Raw genomic sequence first — 20,391 nt, forward strand, 5'->3', positions numbered from 1 at the left:
CCAAATGTTCTTTAGACAAACGTCTCTCTCAACAGAAGCTGCAGCAAGTTTAAGATTACATTACAGTGATTTGATAAAATCTCAGACTAAGGGCAAGGACATTTTGGTTGTTATAGAAAGATATAGAAAGTAGAAGCACTATAAAATACAGAGAACATCATTCCTGGAAAGTACAACTTCCCACAGAGCATTATATGATAGAAATCTAGCGAATTTTTAAAGTTCATTTTCTGCTTTATTGAGCACAAATTCATTATGTTTCTGGACTTTTCAAGTAACTCAGGTAACAATACAGTAGTTCAATGCCTAACTTTTCACCAGCTAAATCTTTTACTGTACTAGACGGCTTTTGTGTATCATGTATATTCCTGGACTTATGTTTTTTTGATAATTCCTTGACAATAGACCAGGAAAGACAGTGCTAAATAAAATTGTTTTGAATAAAAGGTTCTGTTACTAGGATTATATTGGTGTCCTCTCCTCATTGTCATCCAATCCTGTGACACATACATTTACGCTTCACCAACAAGCAATGGCCGAAAAATCTGTGTACACCTAAACGGAGTCAAGAATATGTACACTATCTTGTTACTAAAATACAAACTATAGAACAATACCTACACCAAAATCCCTAAAACATGTTCATGGTCAATGTAACGTTGTCGGTATAAAACTGAGTATCATGTGTTGAAAGACTTATCGTCTTTCTTACACCATGAAATGTTTCCAAAACCATATCTATAATCTACAATTAAGAAATAAAAACTTGGTCAGCGTAAGTGTAGCACTCTACTGTTAAAACTAATGTCTCTAAGTTAGACCTTAGATATTGACAAGAAGTCCTTTAAGATTTTAGCCCATTACCCGGTAGACCCCCATTAAGGAAGGTCTTAAGACAAGAAGCCATTTAAACCTTTTTGTCTACCATTGGTATTTGACCTATGGCTTTGAATGAAGGTCAAGGTCATTAATTTGAGGAAATATACAGTAAACAAGAGGCCCATGGGCCTTAACAGTCATCTGACTATTAGTATAATACAACATAGTCGTTTAAAGATTTTAGCCTATTTGACCTCTGTGACCTTGATTGAAGGTCAAGGTAATTCATTTGAACAAACTTGGTAGCCCTTCATCCAAGCATGCTACATGCCCAATATCAGTAGCCTTGGCCTTCTAGTTCTTGAAAAGAAGTCATTTAAAGATTTTAGCCTATTTGACCCCCATGACCTTAAATGAAGGTCAAGGTCATTTATTTGAACAAACTTGGTATCCCTTCATCCCAGCATGCTACATGCCCAATATCAGTACCCTGGGCCTTCTGGTTCTTAAGAAGAAGTCATTTAAAGATTTTAGCCTATTTGACCCCTGTGACCTTGAATGAAGGTCAAGGTCATTCATTTAAACAAACTTGGTAGCCCTTTATCCTAGCATGCCACAGCCTAATATCAGGTCTCTAGGCCTCTTAGTTATTCACAAGAATTTGTTTAAATGATTTTAGCCTATTTGACCCCTGTGACCTTGAATGAAGGTCAAGGTCATTTGTTTGAACAAACTTGGTAGCCCTTCATCCCAGCATCCTACCGGCCAAATATCAGTACCCTGGGCTTTCTGGTTCTTGAGAAGAAGTCGTTTAAATATTTTAGCCTTTTTGACCCCCGTGACCTTGAATGAAGGTTAAGGTCATTCATTTGAACAAACTTGGTAGCCCTTCATCCAAGCATGTCACAGGCCCAATATCAGTACCCTGGGCCTTCTGGTTCTTGAGAAGAAGTCGTTTAAAGATTTTAGCCTATTTGACCCTCGTGACCTTGAATGAAGGTCAAGGTCATTTATTTGAACAAACTTGGTAGCCCTTCATCCCAGCATGCCACAGGCCTAATATCAGGTCTCTAGGCCTCTTAGTCATTCACAAGAAGTTGTTTAAAGGATTTTAGCCTATTTGACCCCTGTGACCTTGAATGTTGGTCAAGGTCATTTATTTGTACAAACTTGGTAGCCCTTCATCCCAGCATCCTACAGGCCAAATATCAGTACCCTGGGCCTTCTGGTTCTTGAGAAGAAGTTGTTTAAAGATTTAAGCCTTTTTGACCCTCGTGACCTTGAATGAAGGTCAAGGTCATTTATTTGAACAAACTTGGTAGCCCTTCATCCCAGCTTGCCATAGGCCTAATATCAGGTCTCTAGGCCTCTTAGTTATTCACAAAAAGTTGTTTAAAGGATTTTAGCCTATTTGACCCCTGTGACCTTGAATGAAGATCAAGGTCATTTATTTGAACAAACTTGGTAGCCCTTTATCCTAGCATGCTACAGCCTAATATCAGGTCTCTAGGCCTCTTAGTTATTCACAAGAATTTGTTTAAATGATTTTAGCCTATTTGACCCCTGTTACCTTGAATGAAGGTCAAGGTCATTTATTTGAACAAACTTGGTAGCCCTTCATCCCAGCATCCTACCGGCCAAATATCAATACCCTGGGCCTTCTGGTTCTTGAGAAGAAGTCGTTTAAATATTTTAGCCTTTTTGACCCCCGTGACCTTGAATGAAGGTTAAGGTCATTCATTTGAACAAACTTGGTAGCCCTTCATCCAAGCATGTCACAGGCCCAATATCAGTACCCTGGGCCTTCTGGTTCTTGAGAAGAAGTCGTTTAAAGATTTTAGCCTATTTGACCCTCGTGACCTTGAATGAAGGTCAAGGTCATTTATTTGAACAAACTTGGTAGCCCTTCATCCCAGCATGCCACAGGCCTAATATCAGGTCTCTAGGCCTCTTAGTCATTCACAAGAAGTTGTTTAAAGGATTTTAGCCTATTTGACCCCTGTGACCTTGAATGAAGGTCAAGGTCATTTATTTGAACAAACTTGGTAGCCCTTCATCCCAGCATCCTACAGGCCAAATATCAGTACCCTGGGCCTTCTGGTTCTTGAGAAGAAGTTGTTTAAAGATTTAAGCCTTTTTGACCCTCGTGACCTTGAATGAAGGTCAAGGTCATTTATTTGAACAAACTTGGTAGCCCTTCATCCCAGCATGCCACAGGCCTTATATCAGGTCTCTAGGCCTCTTAGTTATTCACAAAAAAGTTGTTTAAAGGATTTTAGCCTATTTGACCCCTGTGACCTTGAATGAAGGTCAAGGTCATTTATTTGTACAAACTTGGTAGCCCTTCATCCCAGCATCCTACAGGCCAAATATCAGTACCCTGGGCCTTCTGGTTTTTGAGAAGAAGATGTTTAAAGATTTTAGCCTTGTTGACCCCTGTGACCTTGAATGAAGGTCAAGGTCATTCATTTGAACAAACTTGGTAGTCCTCCATCCCAGCAACCTACAGGCCAAATATGATTACCCTGGGCCTTCCGGTTATTGAGAAGAAGTCGTTTGAATAAAAAGTTTACGCACGTCGCACGGCGGACGGCGGACGGCGCATGGCGCACAGCGCACGGCGCACGACGACGGACGGTGCATGATGACAATAGGTCATCCTGACCCTTTGGGTCAGATGACCTAATAAAACTCAATACAAACAAGAGGCCCATGGGCCTTAACAGTCATCTGACTAATACTATATGGGATAAAAAAGTACATAAAAGTCATTCACTTCAACGAACTAGGTAGTTCTTTATCCTTGTATGCTACAGGCCCATTATCAGTACTCAAAGCCTCTTAGTTATTCGCAAGAATTTGTTTTAAGATAGTAGCGTATTTGACCCCTGTGACCTTGAATAAAGGTCCTTTTGGGCCTTTTGGTTCTTATGAAGAAGTTGTTTTAAGACTTTAGCCAGTTCGACCCCTGTGACTTTGAATGAAGGTCAAGGTCCTTCATTTGAACAAACTTGGTAGCCCTTCATCCCAGCATGCCACAGGCCTAATATCAGGTCTTTAGGCCTCTTAGTTAATCACAAGAAGTTGTTTAAAGATTTTAGCCTATTTGACCCCTGTGACTTTGAATGAAGATCAAGGTCCTTCATTTGAACAAACTTGGTAGCCCTTCATCCCAGCATGCCACAGTCCTAATATCAGATCTCTAGGCCTCTTAGTTATTAAGAAAAAGTTGTTAAAAGGATTTTAGCATTTTTGGCCCCTGTGACCTTGAATGAAGGTCATGGTCATTCATTTGAACAAACTTGGTAGCCCTTCATCCCAGCATGCTACAGGCCCAATATCAGTTTCCTAGGCCTTCAGGTTCTTGAAAAGAAGCTGATTTAAAGATTTTAGCCTATTTGACCACTGTGACCTTGAATGAAGGTCAATGTCATTCATTTGAACAAACTTTGTAGCGATTCATCCCAGCATATCATATGTCTAATATCATGTCTCTAGGCCTCTTAGTTAATCACAAGAAGTTGTTTAAAGATTTTAGCCTATTTGACCCCGCTATGACTTTGAATGAAGATCAAGGTCCTTCATTTGAACAAACTTGGTAGCCCTTCATCCCAGCATGCCACAGTCCTAATATCAGGTCTCTAGGCCTCTTAGTTATTAAGAAAAAGTTGTTAAAAGGATTTTAGCATTTTTGGCCCCCGTGACCTTGAATGAAGGTCATGGTCATTCATTTGAACAAACTTGGTAGCCCTTCATCCCAGCATGCTACAGGCCCAATATCAGTTTCCTAGGCCTTCAGGTTCTTGAAAAGAAGCTGATTTAAAGATTTTAGCCTATTTGACCACTGTGACCTTGAATGAAGGTCAATGTCATTCATTTGAACAAACTTTGTAGCGATTCATCTCAGCATATCATAGGTCTAATATCATGTCTCTAGGCCTCTTAGTTATTCACAAGAAGTCATTTAAAGACTTTAGCCTATTTGACCCCGCTATGACTTTGAATGAAGATCAAGGTCATTCATTTGAACAAACTTGATAGCCCTTCATCCCAGCATGCCACAGGCCAAATATCAGGTCTCTAGGCCTCTTAGTTATTAATAAGAATTTGTTAAAAGTATTTTTGAATTTTTATCCCCTGTGACCATGAAGGTCAATGTCATTCATTTGAACAAACTTGGTAGCCCTTCATTCCAGCATGGCACAGGCCAAATATCAGGTCTCTAGGCCTCTCAGTTATTGATAAGAAGTTGTTAAAAGTATTTTTGCCTTTTTAACCCCTGTGACCTTATATGAAGGTCAAGGTCATTCATTTGAACAAACTTGGTAGCCCTTCATCATAGCATGCTACATGCACAATATCAGTACCCTAGGCATTCTGGTCCTTGAGAAGATTTCTTTTAAAATATTTTATCCTTTTTGCCCACTGTGACCTTGAATGATCTTGGTAGCCCTTTGTCCCAGTATGCTACAGGCTAAATATCAGTACCCTTGGCCTTTCGTTTATTGAGAAGAAGTCTTTTGAATGAAAAGTTTATGGACAGCGGACAGTGCACGGCTGACAGCGCACGGTGCACGGCGCACGACAATGGATAACTGCAATATTGTAGCTCAAAAGACTTTTTGACAAAAAATGGTGTCCTCTTTAGAGCTACAACTGGTGCCTATTACTGCTAATGGAGCAAAGTAATGATTATGCAAACCATTATAAAACGTGTGTTTGCATTTTATCGTACTTGTTTGATATCGCTTACCTACTAGGCAATAAAACTGAAACACATAAACTATCAAAGTTTCAGCGAGGCATTAATTTTTTACATACTTACATACAAGATGCCCAGAGGGCCTGTATCGCTCACCTGGTTTTTTGTTAGTAATTATCACAAGACTCTGACAATTAGAAAAATAACCAAAATTGACTCCCAAAGTTTAATTTTGAATCACAACCATACAATGATGCTATTGATACCATACAAATATGCTATCCAATACATAGGTTCAGAGACAAATTAATTTATATGAAAGTAGTAGCCTAATTGACCTTTTTGACCTCGCATCTATTGCCGTGGGGGGCCCCGGGGGTCAGCCCTATCATTTGTACAATTTCAAATCTTAACCCTATAAGGATGCTACCATTGCATTACAAGTGCCTTCCATTCTTAGTTGCAGAGAAGAAGTCGTTTATATGGAAATAGCTAAATTAACCCCTTTTGACCCCACCCTTCAGGCCCCCGGGGGGTCAGCCCCATCATTTAAGGATGCTACCATTGCATTACAAGTGCCTTCCATTCTTAGTTGCAGAGAAGAAGTCGTTTATATGGAAATAGCTAAATTAACCCCTTTTGACCCCACCCTTCAGGCCCCCGGGGGGTCAGCCCCATCATTTGCAAAATTTTGAATCCAAACCCTATAAGGATGTAACCATTGCATTATGAGCGTAATCCCATGTTAAGTTGCAGAGAAAAAGTCATTTATATGGAAATTGACCACTTTTGACCCCGCCCCTCAGGCCCCCGGGGGTCAGCCCTATCATTTGCACAATTTTGAATCCCCACACTATAAGGATGCTACCATTGTATTATGGGTGCTATACCATGCTTAGTTTCAGAGAAGAAGTCGTTTATATGGAAATAGCCAAATTGGCCCCTTTTGACCCTGCCCCTCAGGCCCCCGGGGGGTCAGCCCTATCATTTGCACAATTTTGAATCCCCACACTATAAGGATGTAACCATTGCATTATGGGTGCTATACCACGCTTAGTTGCAGAGAAGAAGTCATTTATATGGAAAAAAGCCAAATTGACACATTTTGACCCCGCCCCTCAAGCCCCCTGGGGGTCAGCCCTATCATTTGCACAATTTTGAATCCCCACCCTATAAGGATGCTACCATTGCATTATGGGTGCTATACCATTCTTAGTTTCAGAGAAGAAGTTGTTTTTGTGGAAATAGCCAAATTGACCCCATTTGACCCCGCCCCTCAGGCCCCCGGGGGGTCAGCCCCATCATTTGTACAATTTTGAAGCCCCACCCTATAAGGATACTACCATTGCATTATGGGTGCTATCCCATGCTTGGTTTCAGAAAAGAAGTCGTTTATATGGAAATAGCCAAATTGACCCCTTTTGGCCCCGCCCCTCAGGCCCCCGGGGGATCAGCCCCATCATTTGTACAATTTTCAGTTAGTAGCCCATAAGGATGCTACCAGTCAAATTTTGTTGAAATCCGACCAATGGTTATGGAGAAGAAGTCGATTGTTGACGGACGCCGGACGCCGGACGACGGACGCCGGACGCTGGACGACAGACGACGGACACCGGACGCTGCGGTATCCCATAAGCTCACCTCGGTCCTTCGGACCAGGTGAGCTAATAAAAGTCTGTCTGAATGGAATTTATACGGCAAGTCCACAAATTGTGAATTTGACGTCTTGTGAACGGTACGGTAGATATTAAGAATGGTAGTTATGTTTGTTTTGGAGAAAAATAATATGTAAATGCATGTATAAGCATAAAATAATTGGAAACCTACAAAAAAGTATAGAAAACTGTGCCCGAGTGATTTTCGGAGGCAGTGCTCCACTACGACACACAGGGACCAATTCGTACCCGGCCGAAAGGTATAGTAGCCCGGGTACGTATATTCGTTCTAGACAATGGACAGTGCATGATGACACTATGTAATAATGACCCAAAGGGTCAGATAACCTTAAAACAAAAAATTAACCAGGGTCATATATAAATTATACAATAGAACATGCCAGGAACAAAAGGATGAAGAAATAATATCTAACAACAACAATGATAAAACTTACCACGTTATAAATATCGTACTGTAACACAAATATATAAAATACTTTGAACTCTTTAATAACAGTGAACTGATCCATCATGGACCATGCAAAGAATTCAGCAAAGCTTTATAAAAAAAAAAAAAAAGTTCAACAGTCCAGTGATACATTATTTTAAAAATTACTTCATGGTTTTGTACATAACTTGAAAGTAAAGTCAAGGTCATTAAAATAAACAAACATGAAAGTCTGCAGCTTCATCCAGCATGATACACTAGTATGCTGAAGTACAGGCCCCAATATTTGAGTTCTTTAGACTTTTCAAATAATTAGAAATTGTGGGAAGATATTCAAATGTCTTATCTCTGTGTAACCTATTAAGCCATTTATTCCATCATAATAACTACTACGCCTCTCGGTTATTGAAAGGAAAATTGTTAGCCTATTAGACCCTTGTGATCTTGAATGAAGGCCAAAGTCATACTTTTTAATAAACTTGGTAGCATGCTACAGACTCAATATCAAGTCTCTAATAGGCCTCTTTAATGATTGACAACAATAATACCAAGTCCCTTTACCTCTTCATTATTGACAAGAAAATGTTAAACAATTTTAGCCAATATTTTACCCCTTTGACCTTGAATGCTGGTGAATGTCATTCATTTAAATAAATTTTACTGCCCTTCATCCAGCTAGCATTCTACAGGCCATTTATTAAGTCTCTAAGCCTCTTTTAAAATTATTGACAAGAAATTGTTGAATGATTTTAGACTATTTGACCCCTGTGACTTTGAGTGAGTTAAGATCAAGGTAATTCATTTTAATAATATTTGTAGCCCTTTACCCCAGCATGTGACTGTCACAGGCCCAAATAGCATGTCTCTATGCCTCTTAGTTATTCATTAAAATGCTAGCTTTTTTTAACTGTGACTTTGAATGAAGATCAAGGTCATTAATCTTAACAAAATAGGTAGCCAACACACCACAGAACCAATATCAGGTCTCTGTGTAGACAAAAACATATATACATCTAAGGCCAAAAAAATATGTCTGTTTAGGGTTACACTGGCAAAAAAAAATAGGGTCTGTATGTCAGGATTTTTTTTCTGAAGTGTCTTTCACTCTGAAGTAACTGCCAGAACTGGAGTCTTAGATAGAATTCCCGACTTTAATGAATTTATTATAATTATAACAAGAGGCCCATGGGCCTTAACGGTCATCTGACTATTAGCACAACACAATGTAGTCGTTTAAGATTTTAGCATATTTGACCACTGTGACCTTGAATGAAGATCAAGGTCATTCATTTGAACAAACTTGGTAGCCCTTCCTCCCAGCATGTCACAGGCCCAATATTATGTCTCTAGGCCTCCTAGTTATTCTCAAGAAGTCGTTCAAAGATTTTAACCTTTTTGACCCCTGTGACCTTGAATGATGGTCAAGGTCATTCATTTGAACAAACTTGGTAGCCCTTCATCCTAGCTTGCCCAATATGAGTATCCTGGGCCTTTTGGTTCTTTAGAAGAATTCGTTTAAAGATTTCAGCCAATTTGACCCCTGTGACCTTGAATGAAGGTCAAGGTCATTTATTTTAACAAACTTGGTAGCTTTTCATCCTAGCATGCTGCAGGCCCAATATGAACATCCTGGGCCTTTTGGTTCTTTAGAAGAAGTCGTTTAAAGATTTTAGCCTTTTTGACCCCTGTGACCTTAAATGAAGATCAAGGTCATTCATTTGAACAAACTTGATAGCCCTTCATCCAAGCATGTTACGGGCCCAATATCAGATCTCTAGGCCTCTTAATTAATGACAAGAAGTTGTTTAAAGTATTTTTAGCCTATTTGACCCATGTGACCTTGAATGAAGGTCAAGGTCATTTATTTGAACAAACTTGGTAGCCCTTCATCCCAGAATGCTACAGGCCAAATATCAGTACCCTGGGAATTCTTGGTCTTGAGAAGAAGTCGTTTAAAGATTATAGCCCTTTTGACCCCTGTGACCTTGAATGAAGGTCAAGGTCATTCATTTGAACAAACTTGGTACCCTTTTGTCCCAGCATGCTACAGGCCAAATATCAGTACCCTGGGCCTTTCAGTTATTGAGAAGAAGTCGTTTGAATGAAAAGTTTATGCATGGCGCACGGTGGGTCAGGTGACCTAAAAAGCTAACTGATATAAATTTACATAATATATAATTTGATTATGTGGACATGACGTACATAGCAACTATTTTACATAATGAATAACTTGCATGTCTCTGTGCTTGGGCTGAGGTGACCAATATTACATTTTACGGTCCCGGAATACCAGTTGAGATGGGTTGTTTTTATCTTGTACACACGTTCCTTCTACATATTCATAGTTCTAAATATGTAACTGTAGAAGACAGATATATCTGGATCAAATATCCGATGAAAAGTTACATAATATATAGACCAAGATAGAGTGTATTGTGGATAGCGATATAGGCCTAGGACGTCTCCTTGCAGGCAGACGTCTTCTTGCAGGCAGTGTATGGGTTTTGCAAATTAGTTTTAGTCTATATGAAATCAATGATTTGTTTTAATTATTGGTTAAGGTAAATAATTAATGTACTTGCCATATTTCCAACATTTTTATTTTGCTATAATTATTATTGATGTTGCTTTCGTATGTCCAATGAGGTGAGATGAAGAGGTTTTGCCGAGTCATCTGGGTTTTCCGTGTCGACACCAAAATAAAACTTGTATTGTAAGATACTGCAACTATTTCATTATGCATACAGAAGATGGTATTCAAAACGAAAGCAAATTGCCTGTTAATTACACGATTTGCTCAAAGCCAAACGTTTCTTTGATGCATTCCCTAAACCGAATGAGTGTGTAATCCTTTTTACTACCGTAGGAAATATGTAAGCGAGGTTAGTCTGGTGATTGTGACATCACTATTTGGCGGGACTGACTGACGTATCATTCATTCCTACTAAAAGTGACGTCACTGGAATGTTCGGGATCAAGTCATCAAATTTAGAAATTGAATCAAAAAAAAAGAAATTAAACATTTATTTACTGGCATCATAATATTTTCCTATCACAACTGTTACAGGAAATTCTTGTTATCTGGTATCGAGTTCTATGCCTGACTAATGTCGATATTAGTGCTGAATATGCAGTGTTTTTTTATATTGTTCCGCTCCTTTTGTTGACTTTAAATTCGTAAAATGAACTTAACCCTCGAAGGGCGTCAGAACGCTTGTTTTCAATGGAATAAACACCGTAGTGATAAAGACCTTCCAAGTGAATATTTGCCTCGAGGAAACAGGGACACAAAAAGTTAATTTTCTCCAAAAGTGAGTAAATCAAAATACATTAATTTTGCTGGACCACTAAAAAATTCATTCTGATTTCAGAACAGTTGGAATTATGAAGATATTTCTAACAGTATTTTTATTATTATTATATATTATGTAATTTAATAATAATTGGGGGAAAAAATAAGGGTCGGGGGTAAAAATAAGGGTCGGTTGGGTAACCCTAAACAGACATATTTTGGCCTAATATATGTTTCTGGTAAAGGCCTCATAGTTATTGACAAAAAGTCACAAATTAAAGAATTTATTCACTAATTCAAGAGATTAGTCTATTAAACACCTCTTACTATGAATAGAATAATGTCAAGATAATTCATTTGAACAAATTTGTGTAGCCCTTCATCCCAGCAATTTGCTCAATATAAAAAAAAAATCCTAAATTCCATCAAATTAATGTGTCAGGTATAATGCCTACCAAAAAAAAGGAATTTTAATTGAATTTAATTGCTGATGGTGGGGGTTGACACGAGTTGTTCCCCTTTTTTAAATAATGACATAAATGAAGTCTTTGTTTCCTTTGGTATTTACAGCATTCCCAATAAAAAAAATCTAGCAGTCGACATCTTTTTACATTTGTCTAGATTAAAATTGATTTTTATACACTAGAAACCGTAAGTTTAAATCACTTTCGTGGGGAGTGCGATATCAATCAGGTTTAATGATATAGTACGCTAAGTCTGCCTATATTATTAGGCTGTTTTTTTACTTAATAATATAGGCAGGTTTAGCGGACTAGTAAAACATTACCTGGGCTGATATCACCACAGGAACTCAAATGTTGCCTGATGACAAAAAATATATACAGAGTGTATATGAGTATATATACTTGAGAAAGGCATAGAACTCTAAATTCCATAAAGGGTATGTCATTTAAAACAATTCTAACATAAAAATTGTCATTGTATTATCTATATCTGAGATCCATATAACATTGTGAATTTATCTTTTGATAAAGGGTATGAGGTATGAAACACTGGTCTATGGCTCCACGATAAATGTCCAAATCCAACCACTATTCACCGAAAAATCTGAATATCCCACCAACCGATATTTGGATAATTAAATTTCAGCACACCCCTAACTATTATAATAGCCCGGCTTCGAGTCCACAGATATCAGTGCCTGGCTAAGCACATTATACAGCAATGGGTGAGGCGCATCCTCGATACTTCAGGGGTTACTATTTCTGTCAATTACTGTTATAATCCACCTCTGGACTATCTCATAGTAAAATTTGAGGTAACAGAATAGAACAGGTAATATTGGATCATGTTATGTACATCACAAGAATCAAATAACGGTACACAGTATCACTGATGAGATAACAGAATAGGTTATATTTGATCATGTAACTTAGGCCTACATCACAAGAGTCAAATAACGGTACATATGCACTGTCACCGTTGTTGACTATGTTACTTTGAAGTTGGTTGTTGCTTTCTTAGTAGCCTATATAGCCCGGCGGTTTGGTTACGCAATTGTGCTTTTATGGTTTATATGTCAAGAAACATATTCTGTGTGAATTTTGATTAGGAGCCACTTGAAGAAAAAAAATCCTAGACAAATATCGCGGCCATTTTTCAAAATGGCCGCTACAAACACTTAAAATATCAATTTCCTTCAAATATATTAACCTTTTCATTGCCGTTTTCACTAAACAAGAGGCCCAGAGGGCCTGTATCGCTCACCTGGTTTGTAATGTCAAGTCATGTTCTGTATACTCTAATCAAAAGTAAAGATATCATTCTTTTTCAAAGAGTAATTTATTGGAATCATTGTGGTTTATGAAGGAGAAAAGGCGACAGCAGATCACCAAGTAAGTATCCAAATACATTAATGTAGGCATTTACTGCCAGTCTGTCTTCACCAGCTACATGTTGCACATTCAAGAAACAATTGTATAGTTCGAATCTGATAGTAGTAATGAGGCTTACTTCAACTTAATTCGACATGACAAACAGAAACTCCCAGTCGTGAAAGGATTTTGGTTTTGTTATTGGAGTAGCATTCTTGTCAGAGAAATACAAATCATTGTGGAATTTGAAGGGTGAAAGGCGACCGCAAATACCAACCACGCTTCCAAATACCACAATGCAAACATTTTCTGTCAGTCTATATGTTAAATGTTAATATACCTGTCTTCACTTACTCTGAAGACCACTCGTAGGTTTCACATTTAAGAAAAGACCCAATTCGACTTAACAATATGTCGCCGTGATAATATTTCAGTTTGCATTACAGTTAACACCCTCAAACTTGCATGAAATCGGTATCATCGTCCATAGCAGCTTCCAACCACCCTTAATGACCCATCCCCATTTGTCAGGACTCAGTTAGTCTATGATCGCTTTGGTTGCATTTCCCCATCAATATACTCCCTGATATGTTGTACTTTTGGTGTGCTGCTCAAATGCACCTGTAGTTGGCAGGAGCATGTCTAGTGTTCTGCCTTTCTATGTAAACATCTATGGTTTAGCATAATTTTAGCATATATGAGCAGTGCAAACTTTCCTAATGTGTTGAAAACCTTACTTGGTATATATTCTGGTCTCCCTGATAATGTTGGAAATGCTTGATTTGCTTCTCCGTATATCTTATGTATCCCAAGTAGTTTTCGTGCATTGTGTATTAAATGCTGATACAGCGACACATCTGGTGTAGCCATGGAATAATGGAAGGGTTAATGATTTCTTGGGGCCACAAGCGGAGGCAATATACTGAGCAGGGATGTATCGACAATTTCAAGTTTCAAAGGCCACCCATACTTCGCTGATGCTGAATTTGGTAACAGCTGCTACAACTAAGGCATCAACTTCAGTATCTGTCCACTGTTTGGATGGGAATTTTTTCATACACTTCGTTAACAGCATCTGTCATATGAATGATCAACCTCGTGTTGCCTTCCTTATGATTGCAGGGCGACAGAAGTTCTTGTACAGATAAGACAGGAAAAACATATTGTGCGTAGTTTTCGAATGTTATAACCTAATCTGAGGATATTTACTATAACTGCTCGGTCAAATCTTCTGTTTCCAAAGGTTCGATATGTATCGAGGTAATAAGACCATATTTCAAACCTGTTGAGAGAGTGATGGTGGACAGGCGTGGTTCTCAGCTAAGTCTTGCCTGGCAAACGATATAAAGTCTTAATAAAAGTGATTATGTTTTCAATGAGGATATTTGCAAACTTGTTTAAAGTGAACAGTCGGGCAAGGATGGCTAAAGTCGGTAAAAATGGTGTGAATGTATCCAGTATACTTTCTTGTGAAATGAAGAAAATAAAATCTCTCGTCAAAATCTGTCTGCGTACTAAGAAATTAATTTGAAGTATGGAAATTCTAAAACGTCCTCCCGGCTCACTATGTCCGTGGTTACATTTCCACGCAGCCTCGCTTTCAATGCTTTCAACTTTTCTTTACTTTAATGGTCAGAACTGGGAAACTAAGCAGAACTTTACTGTCGTATTAATATATGAGAACTTTTGGAAGGCCAATGAACACATTTAGACTGGTTTTCTTTGCCCGACTATTCACTTTAAGATGTCTCTCTTGCGGATGGTTGGCTGAATTTGGACAGTTTGTTGTTTCTTATTGGCTCTACAATTGCGTGTGATCTATCCATGAGGTGATCTTTATTAAAGGCCTAAAATTGTTGGTTGCCTTTAAATTCATTGTCTATATTCTGAACTATATGACTATCAATGAGTCAGCTATGTCCCTTATGTCGAGTCTTACAAGATCACGACTCTATGAATGGATTTCAGTTAAAACATCAACCAAGTTTCGGACATGTTTGACAAACGCGTTTTGTGATGACTTTTTTGTTCTATGTGTTTATTTATGTTTGGTGGGGTTTTTAATGGATGTTTCGTATTCCGTTGTGATTATGACTCATCCTGGTCCTGCAACTCAAAGCTTAGGAATTTTATTTAAATTAAATAGCACATTGTTCGCATTGGTTTGATCATGAGCCAGGTCCATTACAATGGACGAAAATGGCTGTTTTGTGCATTGCGAAGTTTCCTTTTGTTATTTCTGGATGCATTTTTCACAGTACAACCATATTTATGACATGGGCAGGTAACCATATCGCATATTTTGTGTGATCTAGACTAAAAAACATGTAGATAGTTTCGTCAAACATAATATTGTTCACATATATATACCCTTTATATGCGAGGTGCACATGCTGACAACAATGCAGAATGATAGAATACATCTAGGAAATCTTGGTTATTTAAGATATTGTATACCCAAGAATTTAAAATGTTTCTAAAACATCTATATAATAATGACCAACTTCATTATTTTTAAGTAATGCTTGTTAGGTGTGATAAAAACAATTCCGAGTAGCATCTTATTTTAAATGTTTGATAAATGACTGGTATTCTTAAGTTTTGGCGGAAATTCAATATGGCGTCCTTTTTCACTAAGGCACAATTTAACCGGAAGTGCATCCAATATTAAAAAAAATCTTGCCTATTGTGGAATGGTACTGAGATCATGTTGAAAACAATAAGCCACCAAAGAATTGAAAAAATAGGATATGTTGAAAATTGGACACTGATTTTGGGAAATGCAATTGATTTCACCTTTTTTGGCAGCAATTTTGAATTCTGCATGGTGGTATTGAAATTTAATCATTTGGAATCTATCATACCACACGCATCATTTCCTGCATTTTGGAAACTCTTTTGTAGCATTTAACTGATATTTGACAATACTATATCAATTTTTTTTTTATTTTAGCGAAAATTCTGAATGGCGGCGATATTGAATGGCGCATTAAGCTAAAAATAGACATGATTTCAGGTGGCTCCTAATCTTAATTTAACTATAATATATATCTAGAAGCATACTAAGTTTCATGCTTGTAACCAAAATAGCACATTTCTAATGTATTTGTGCACAAATCCGCTGAGCTAATAGCTACATACTTTAGTCTTCAAAGGAAGTAGACCAGTAATTGGTCAGATTTCTTCTCCTGAACTGCCTCCAGTTTTAATATGAGATAGTCCACGGATGGACATAACGTCAGTAACAGTAACCCGTGGAGAATATAGGATGAGTGAGGCGTGAAAAGGGGGTGTTTAAATCTTTTAATGTTTTAGGTTTGTTTTGTCTGGTCCATCAGACTGGTAAAAGGCGTAATGTAAAAATGTAATGATATTTAGGCTTAACATTGCACAGTCTAGTAATGTGAACAACAAGTGTAAGATGTTATAGGTTTGTGACATAACAGTATAACAATCATTCTTTACCTGCGAACAGCAGCCTCTCCAGCTTCCCAAGGCGGATCAGTGATACGGGCTTCATGGGATCCAAGGGAAATAACTCTTCAAAAAAAACCACAACAAACAAGTAAGGAGGTTGGCTACACACTACCAAAGTTATAAGACTTTGATTAACGATCAAGTTCACTTTAAATAAGTGTTTAACGTTAAATGGTCAGTTTATCTTAATCAGTCTCTCGACCTTGGACCCTTGCTTGTTTGTTTTGACATGAAGCGCGGAGTTTAATCCGTTAGTACACCGGATGTAGGTATTACATCTTAGAATGAAAAATAAATTTATATCCGGTCCAAGACTTGTCAAGAGTCAAGAGTCAAGAAGTTTTATTTAGAGTCGCATACATGGGGAACATAATAACATTAGCACTGTAGTGCTATTCTTGCGACAAACATATGTAAAATATCACAGTACAAACAGGTAAAATATATATAGACAGACAACAATTTAACTATAGCAAGCATGCAATAGATACATGATATGGAAACAGCTATCAAAGTTTAGCAGAAATAAAAAAAATTTAATTTAAAGGTAATAACTTAATAATTATACACTTATATATCACACAAATGTTACACAAAAAAGGTTAAGACACTGAAGTGTAATGTACATAAATGCTAATATAGCAAAGTGTAAAAATTTACAGGATATACACTAACATAGTGTGAATTAAAAGTAGATATTGAAGTCATAGGTAGAAAACAAAAGCTAAAAAAAGATTTATAAAAGTAATGATCTTTGAAAAGGTTTGAAATATCACAGGTTATATGGTATAATTACAAGTAGGTAGATTCCAAAGGGGAACAACTCATCCTATATGGTGTGTACAGATGGTACAGGAGCAGATCTGTGTATCCCAGGTGTGAAGCAGTCTGCGAAACGAACTGTAGTTTTCAGCTTGCCGACATTCATTTGGCAGACTGTTCCACACCTGAGAAGCAGCGAAACGAAAAGATCTCTTACCATAAGTGGAGGTGTTTACCCTTGGAATCTTTACCAGGTTGTCCTGTCTAAGATTATAAAAAAACTTCTTTCTTCTCAACAAGATTTTGTAAAATATGAGGAGAAATATCATTTAAAATTTTAAAAACTTCAGAGGCCATATCTTTCATAAGCTTAACATGTAAAAAATCAAGTTTGTGCCTCCTTAAAATATCGAAGACTGGGGAAACATAGTCATTGTCAATAAAACGAAGTGCTCTCTCCTGGACTTTTTCCATTTTCCTAGTATTAGTCAATGTACAAAAGTGCCAGGCAAGTGGACAATAGTTAAAATTTGAAAGTATAAAAGACTTAAAAATGGTAATTTTCCCCTTCTTTGTAAGATTATTTCCCAGTCTTTTTAAAACAGCAAGTTGTTTGGCAGCATTTCTACAGAGTCGAGATATGTGTGCATCAAATTTAAGAACAAAGTCAATATCTACACCTAAAAGTTTTACAGTATCTTCACACATAATCTCAAGGCCATCCAACTTGTATCTAACATAGGCTAATATAATGTGAATATTGATAAATTATATTATAAAATTATCATTATATTAAGATGGGCGGTCACCATAGGGGCACGCGCTCCAGGGAAATACGATGTTTTCTTTCATAACTACGGGTGTAATACTGGCTGGTCTAGGGTAATACACTCATGCCGCCTGAGGCTACCCATGCAATAAAGCCTCGTGACGTCACGGCGTCAACAAAATTTCTATTTCCTCGGTAAAATCTTAACATTTTTTACCGCAAACTTGACTGATTTAAACATAAAAGATTCAAACAACGAAATTTTTGCTGAAAATATCACTTAATTTTTCATGTATGAAAAATTATTTCAAAATGGCGGGATATTATAGTTGTAAAATTGCAATAAAACCTGAGGTATAAAAGAAAATTACTCTCTTTTATAAGTGGATATGAAAGATAGGGATATTCTACCTTCGGGATCACAAAATGTTGTAAAACCCTCGGCAAGCCTCGGGTTTTACAACATTTTGTGACCCTCGAGTAGAATATCCCTATCCTTCATATCCACGTATGAAAGAGTCTTATATTACTTCCCCCAGAGAAATACGATGTTTTATTTCCCTATCATGTGATGTGTTTCAACTAATTATAGACACTGTTATAAACATGAAGTATATATATATTATATTATGTAGATTGTCAGTTTAATAAATTCAACAATTAAGAGTTGAAAAACAGTTCTTAACTTTAATTTTCCAGTACTGATCCAACTCGTTTTTAAAACATGTTAATATTGCCGAAATATCTCGCTCTGGTAATTTGTTCCAAATTGTTGCCGATCTATATGAGAAAAAAACTTAGTGTAGTTGAAGCTCGTTTTGGGGGGAAAACATTGTTTTTTTGTTGTTTTTTTTAATCATTGTAAAATCAAAAATGAACGTCCATCCAGTCAAACTATGTAAATGTAAACGGCACTGTGCAGTCATGTTATTTACGAACACTTAGCTATTAGAGGTGGAGAAAAGCCAGAGAACCTGAAGGACAACACTGTCATGTGGTATTAGCAACTTCGCTGGTGGTATTAGTAGCTGGCAATTACCTCCGATGGATTTCGAATCATGGACCATGCTTCACCGGCGGAAGAGCATAAACGATACTTGTATTACTTATATTGTTAATAACCTCTTTTCTATATACCTCATTAATTCTATTCTCAATCATTTTGAATGTATAACAGTCAGTGTAACTTTCATTCCAGAGGTATATGCTAATCCAATTTTTCCTAGTTCATTTTTAATGTTGATTGACCACTCGTCACTTGCATATCCCAGTATACTATAAATATATGTATAAAACATAGAACACTATGACGAAATATTAAATGCATAATTTTTCAACTTACTACACTGTACATATGGAAAAATAAGCTTTTCTTCCTTGATTTGCAACATGAATCTGAGTTTTCTTCAATTTACCATTGTATTTATTATACCAAGATAAATACCATTCGTCAGCGGTGTAGCATTTTTAACCTTTCGGCCACTGACCGTGATCGTTGTACAAACAAGTGATGTGGTATCACGGTAAAATCAGAGCAGACAAAACGCAACACCGAAAGCTCGTCTTTCCATAAAATGCATGTACCATAATTACTTACTATTTCCATGATCCAGAAACATACATGTACACATAAAGATAGGAAACACCTTAATTCCATTGTCTTTGCTGATGACAGAGTCACCCCCGGTTTACAGACAATTTTCCTTGGCCTACTACTTTTAAAAATGTTATTTTTGCATAAATATAAAATTAAATATGATTTTTAAAATCACGAAAATGAGCAATTCTACCTTTTTTTCTCTCGAAAATCATATACAGGTATTCAAAAATTATTCTTTTGTTAATATATAAGTTAAAATGATAGCTAAGATATGAGACGTGATAGCCGTTACAGTGATTACGTAAATTATAATATGTAGGTCATCTTTGTCATCTAAAATATATATGTTCACTGCTCGAGATGGTTCAAACTTGTATGTGCATCCAAACACTTTGGGATTCGCGTATTTCATGAAATAATATTTTGAAAGTTAACTGGTATATAGACCTGCATCTCCACATTTAAAGTTGTATGGCGTAGGATGGATATAACGCCAGCGTGAGAAATGAGTCGCAACAACTATTTTGAAAGACTGGGAGATAAAATAATTTTAGCTAGTTTTCCTATCCTTTGTTGAATGACTACGAACACAAAGATCATTGTTTAAAGTGTTTGTCCATCAAAGGTTTTTGAAATGATGATTTTCGAGAATACATGTATAACAGACCAGACACTTTTTGGTGGTATAATATTTTAACAAAACGGCAATAATAATAGGCGCCTTAGGCATGATCCTTGGAGTATACCTTAAGTTATTTATTATTTATTTAATAATGCAATGTACACAGACTCGTTTCTTATATTTAACTTGGGCCGTTTACGATTATATGGTTTGACTGGTTGGACCTAGTTGTTCGTTTATGAATTAAAGACGGACCTGGTGATTTTATATTTTTTTTCAGACGAGCCTTGACAAAGCCCTCACAGGCCTATATCATAAACTGCAGGTTCGTCAGGATTTATACTTGAAATAATGACTTAAACCAACGGTCGAACCGGTTGTTCCGAATAAACGAAAACGTACATTTCTTT

At 37.1% G+C, this 20,391-nt stretch overlaps 1 protein-coding gene across 3 annotated transcripts in view; it reads right to left on the reverse strand.

Annotated features, from left to right (window-relative positions):
- Positions 1-16,475, reverse strand: part of LOC138316148 (beta,beta-carotene 15,15'-dioxygenase-like) — a 46,590-nt gene extending 30,115 nt beyond the window's left edge. Inside the window, exons 1-2 of one of the 3 annotated variants that reach the window (XM_069257702.1) lie at positions 16,217-16,474; positions 7,632-7,649 (exon numbers count right to left, since the gene is read on the reverse strand). Coding sequence is in view for 2 of the 3 variants with exons in the window: in XM_069257692.1 (XP_069113793.1) it covers positions 16,217-16,271 (55 nt within the window). In the remaining variant the exon portion in view is untranslated. Of the gene's footprint in view, positions 1-7,631; positions 7,650-16,216 lie in introns of all 3 variants that reach the window. The other 2 variants (XM_069257692.1, XM_069257684.1) reach the window with 2 other exon arrangements.
- Positions 16,476-20,391: the final 3,916 nt, after the last annotated feature.

The sequence above is a fragment of the Argopecten irradians genome, chromosome 1, assembly GCF_041381155.1.
Source record: "Argopecten irradians isolate NY chromosome 1, Ai_NY, whole genome shotgun sequence".
Lineage (NCBI taxonomy): Eukaryota > Metazoa > Mollusca > Bivalvia > Pectinida > Pectinidae > Argopecten > Argopecten irradians.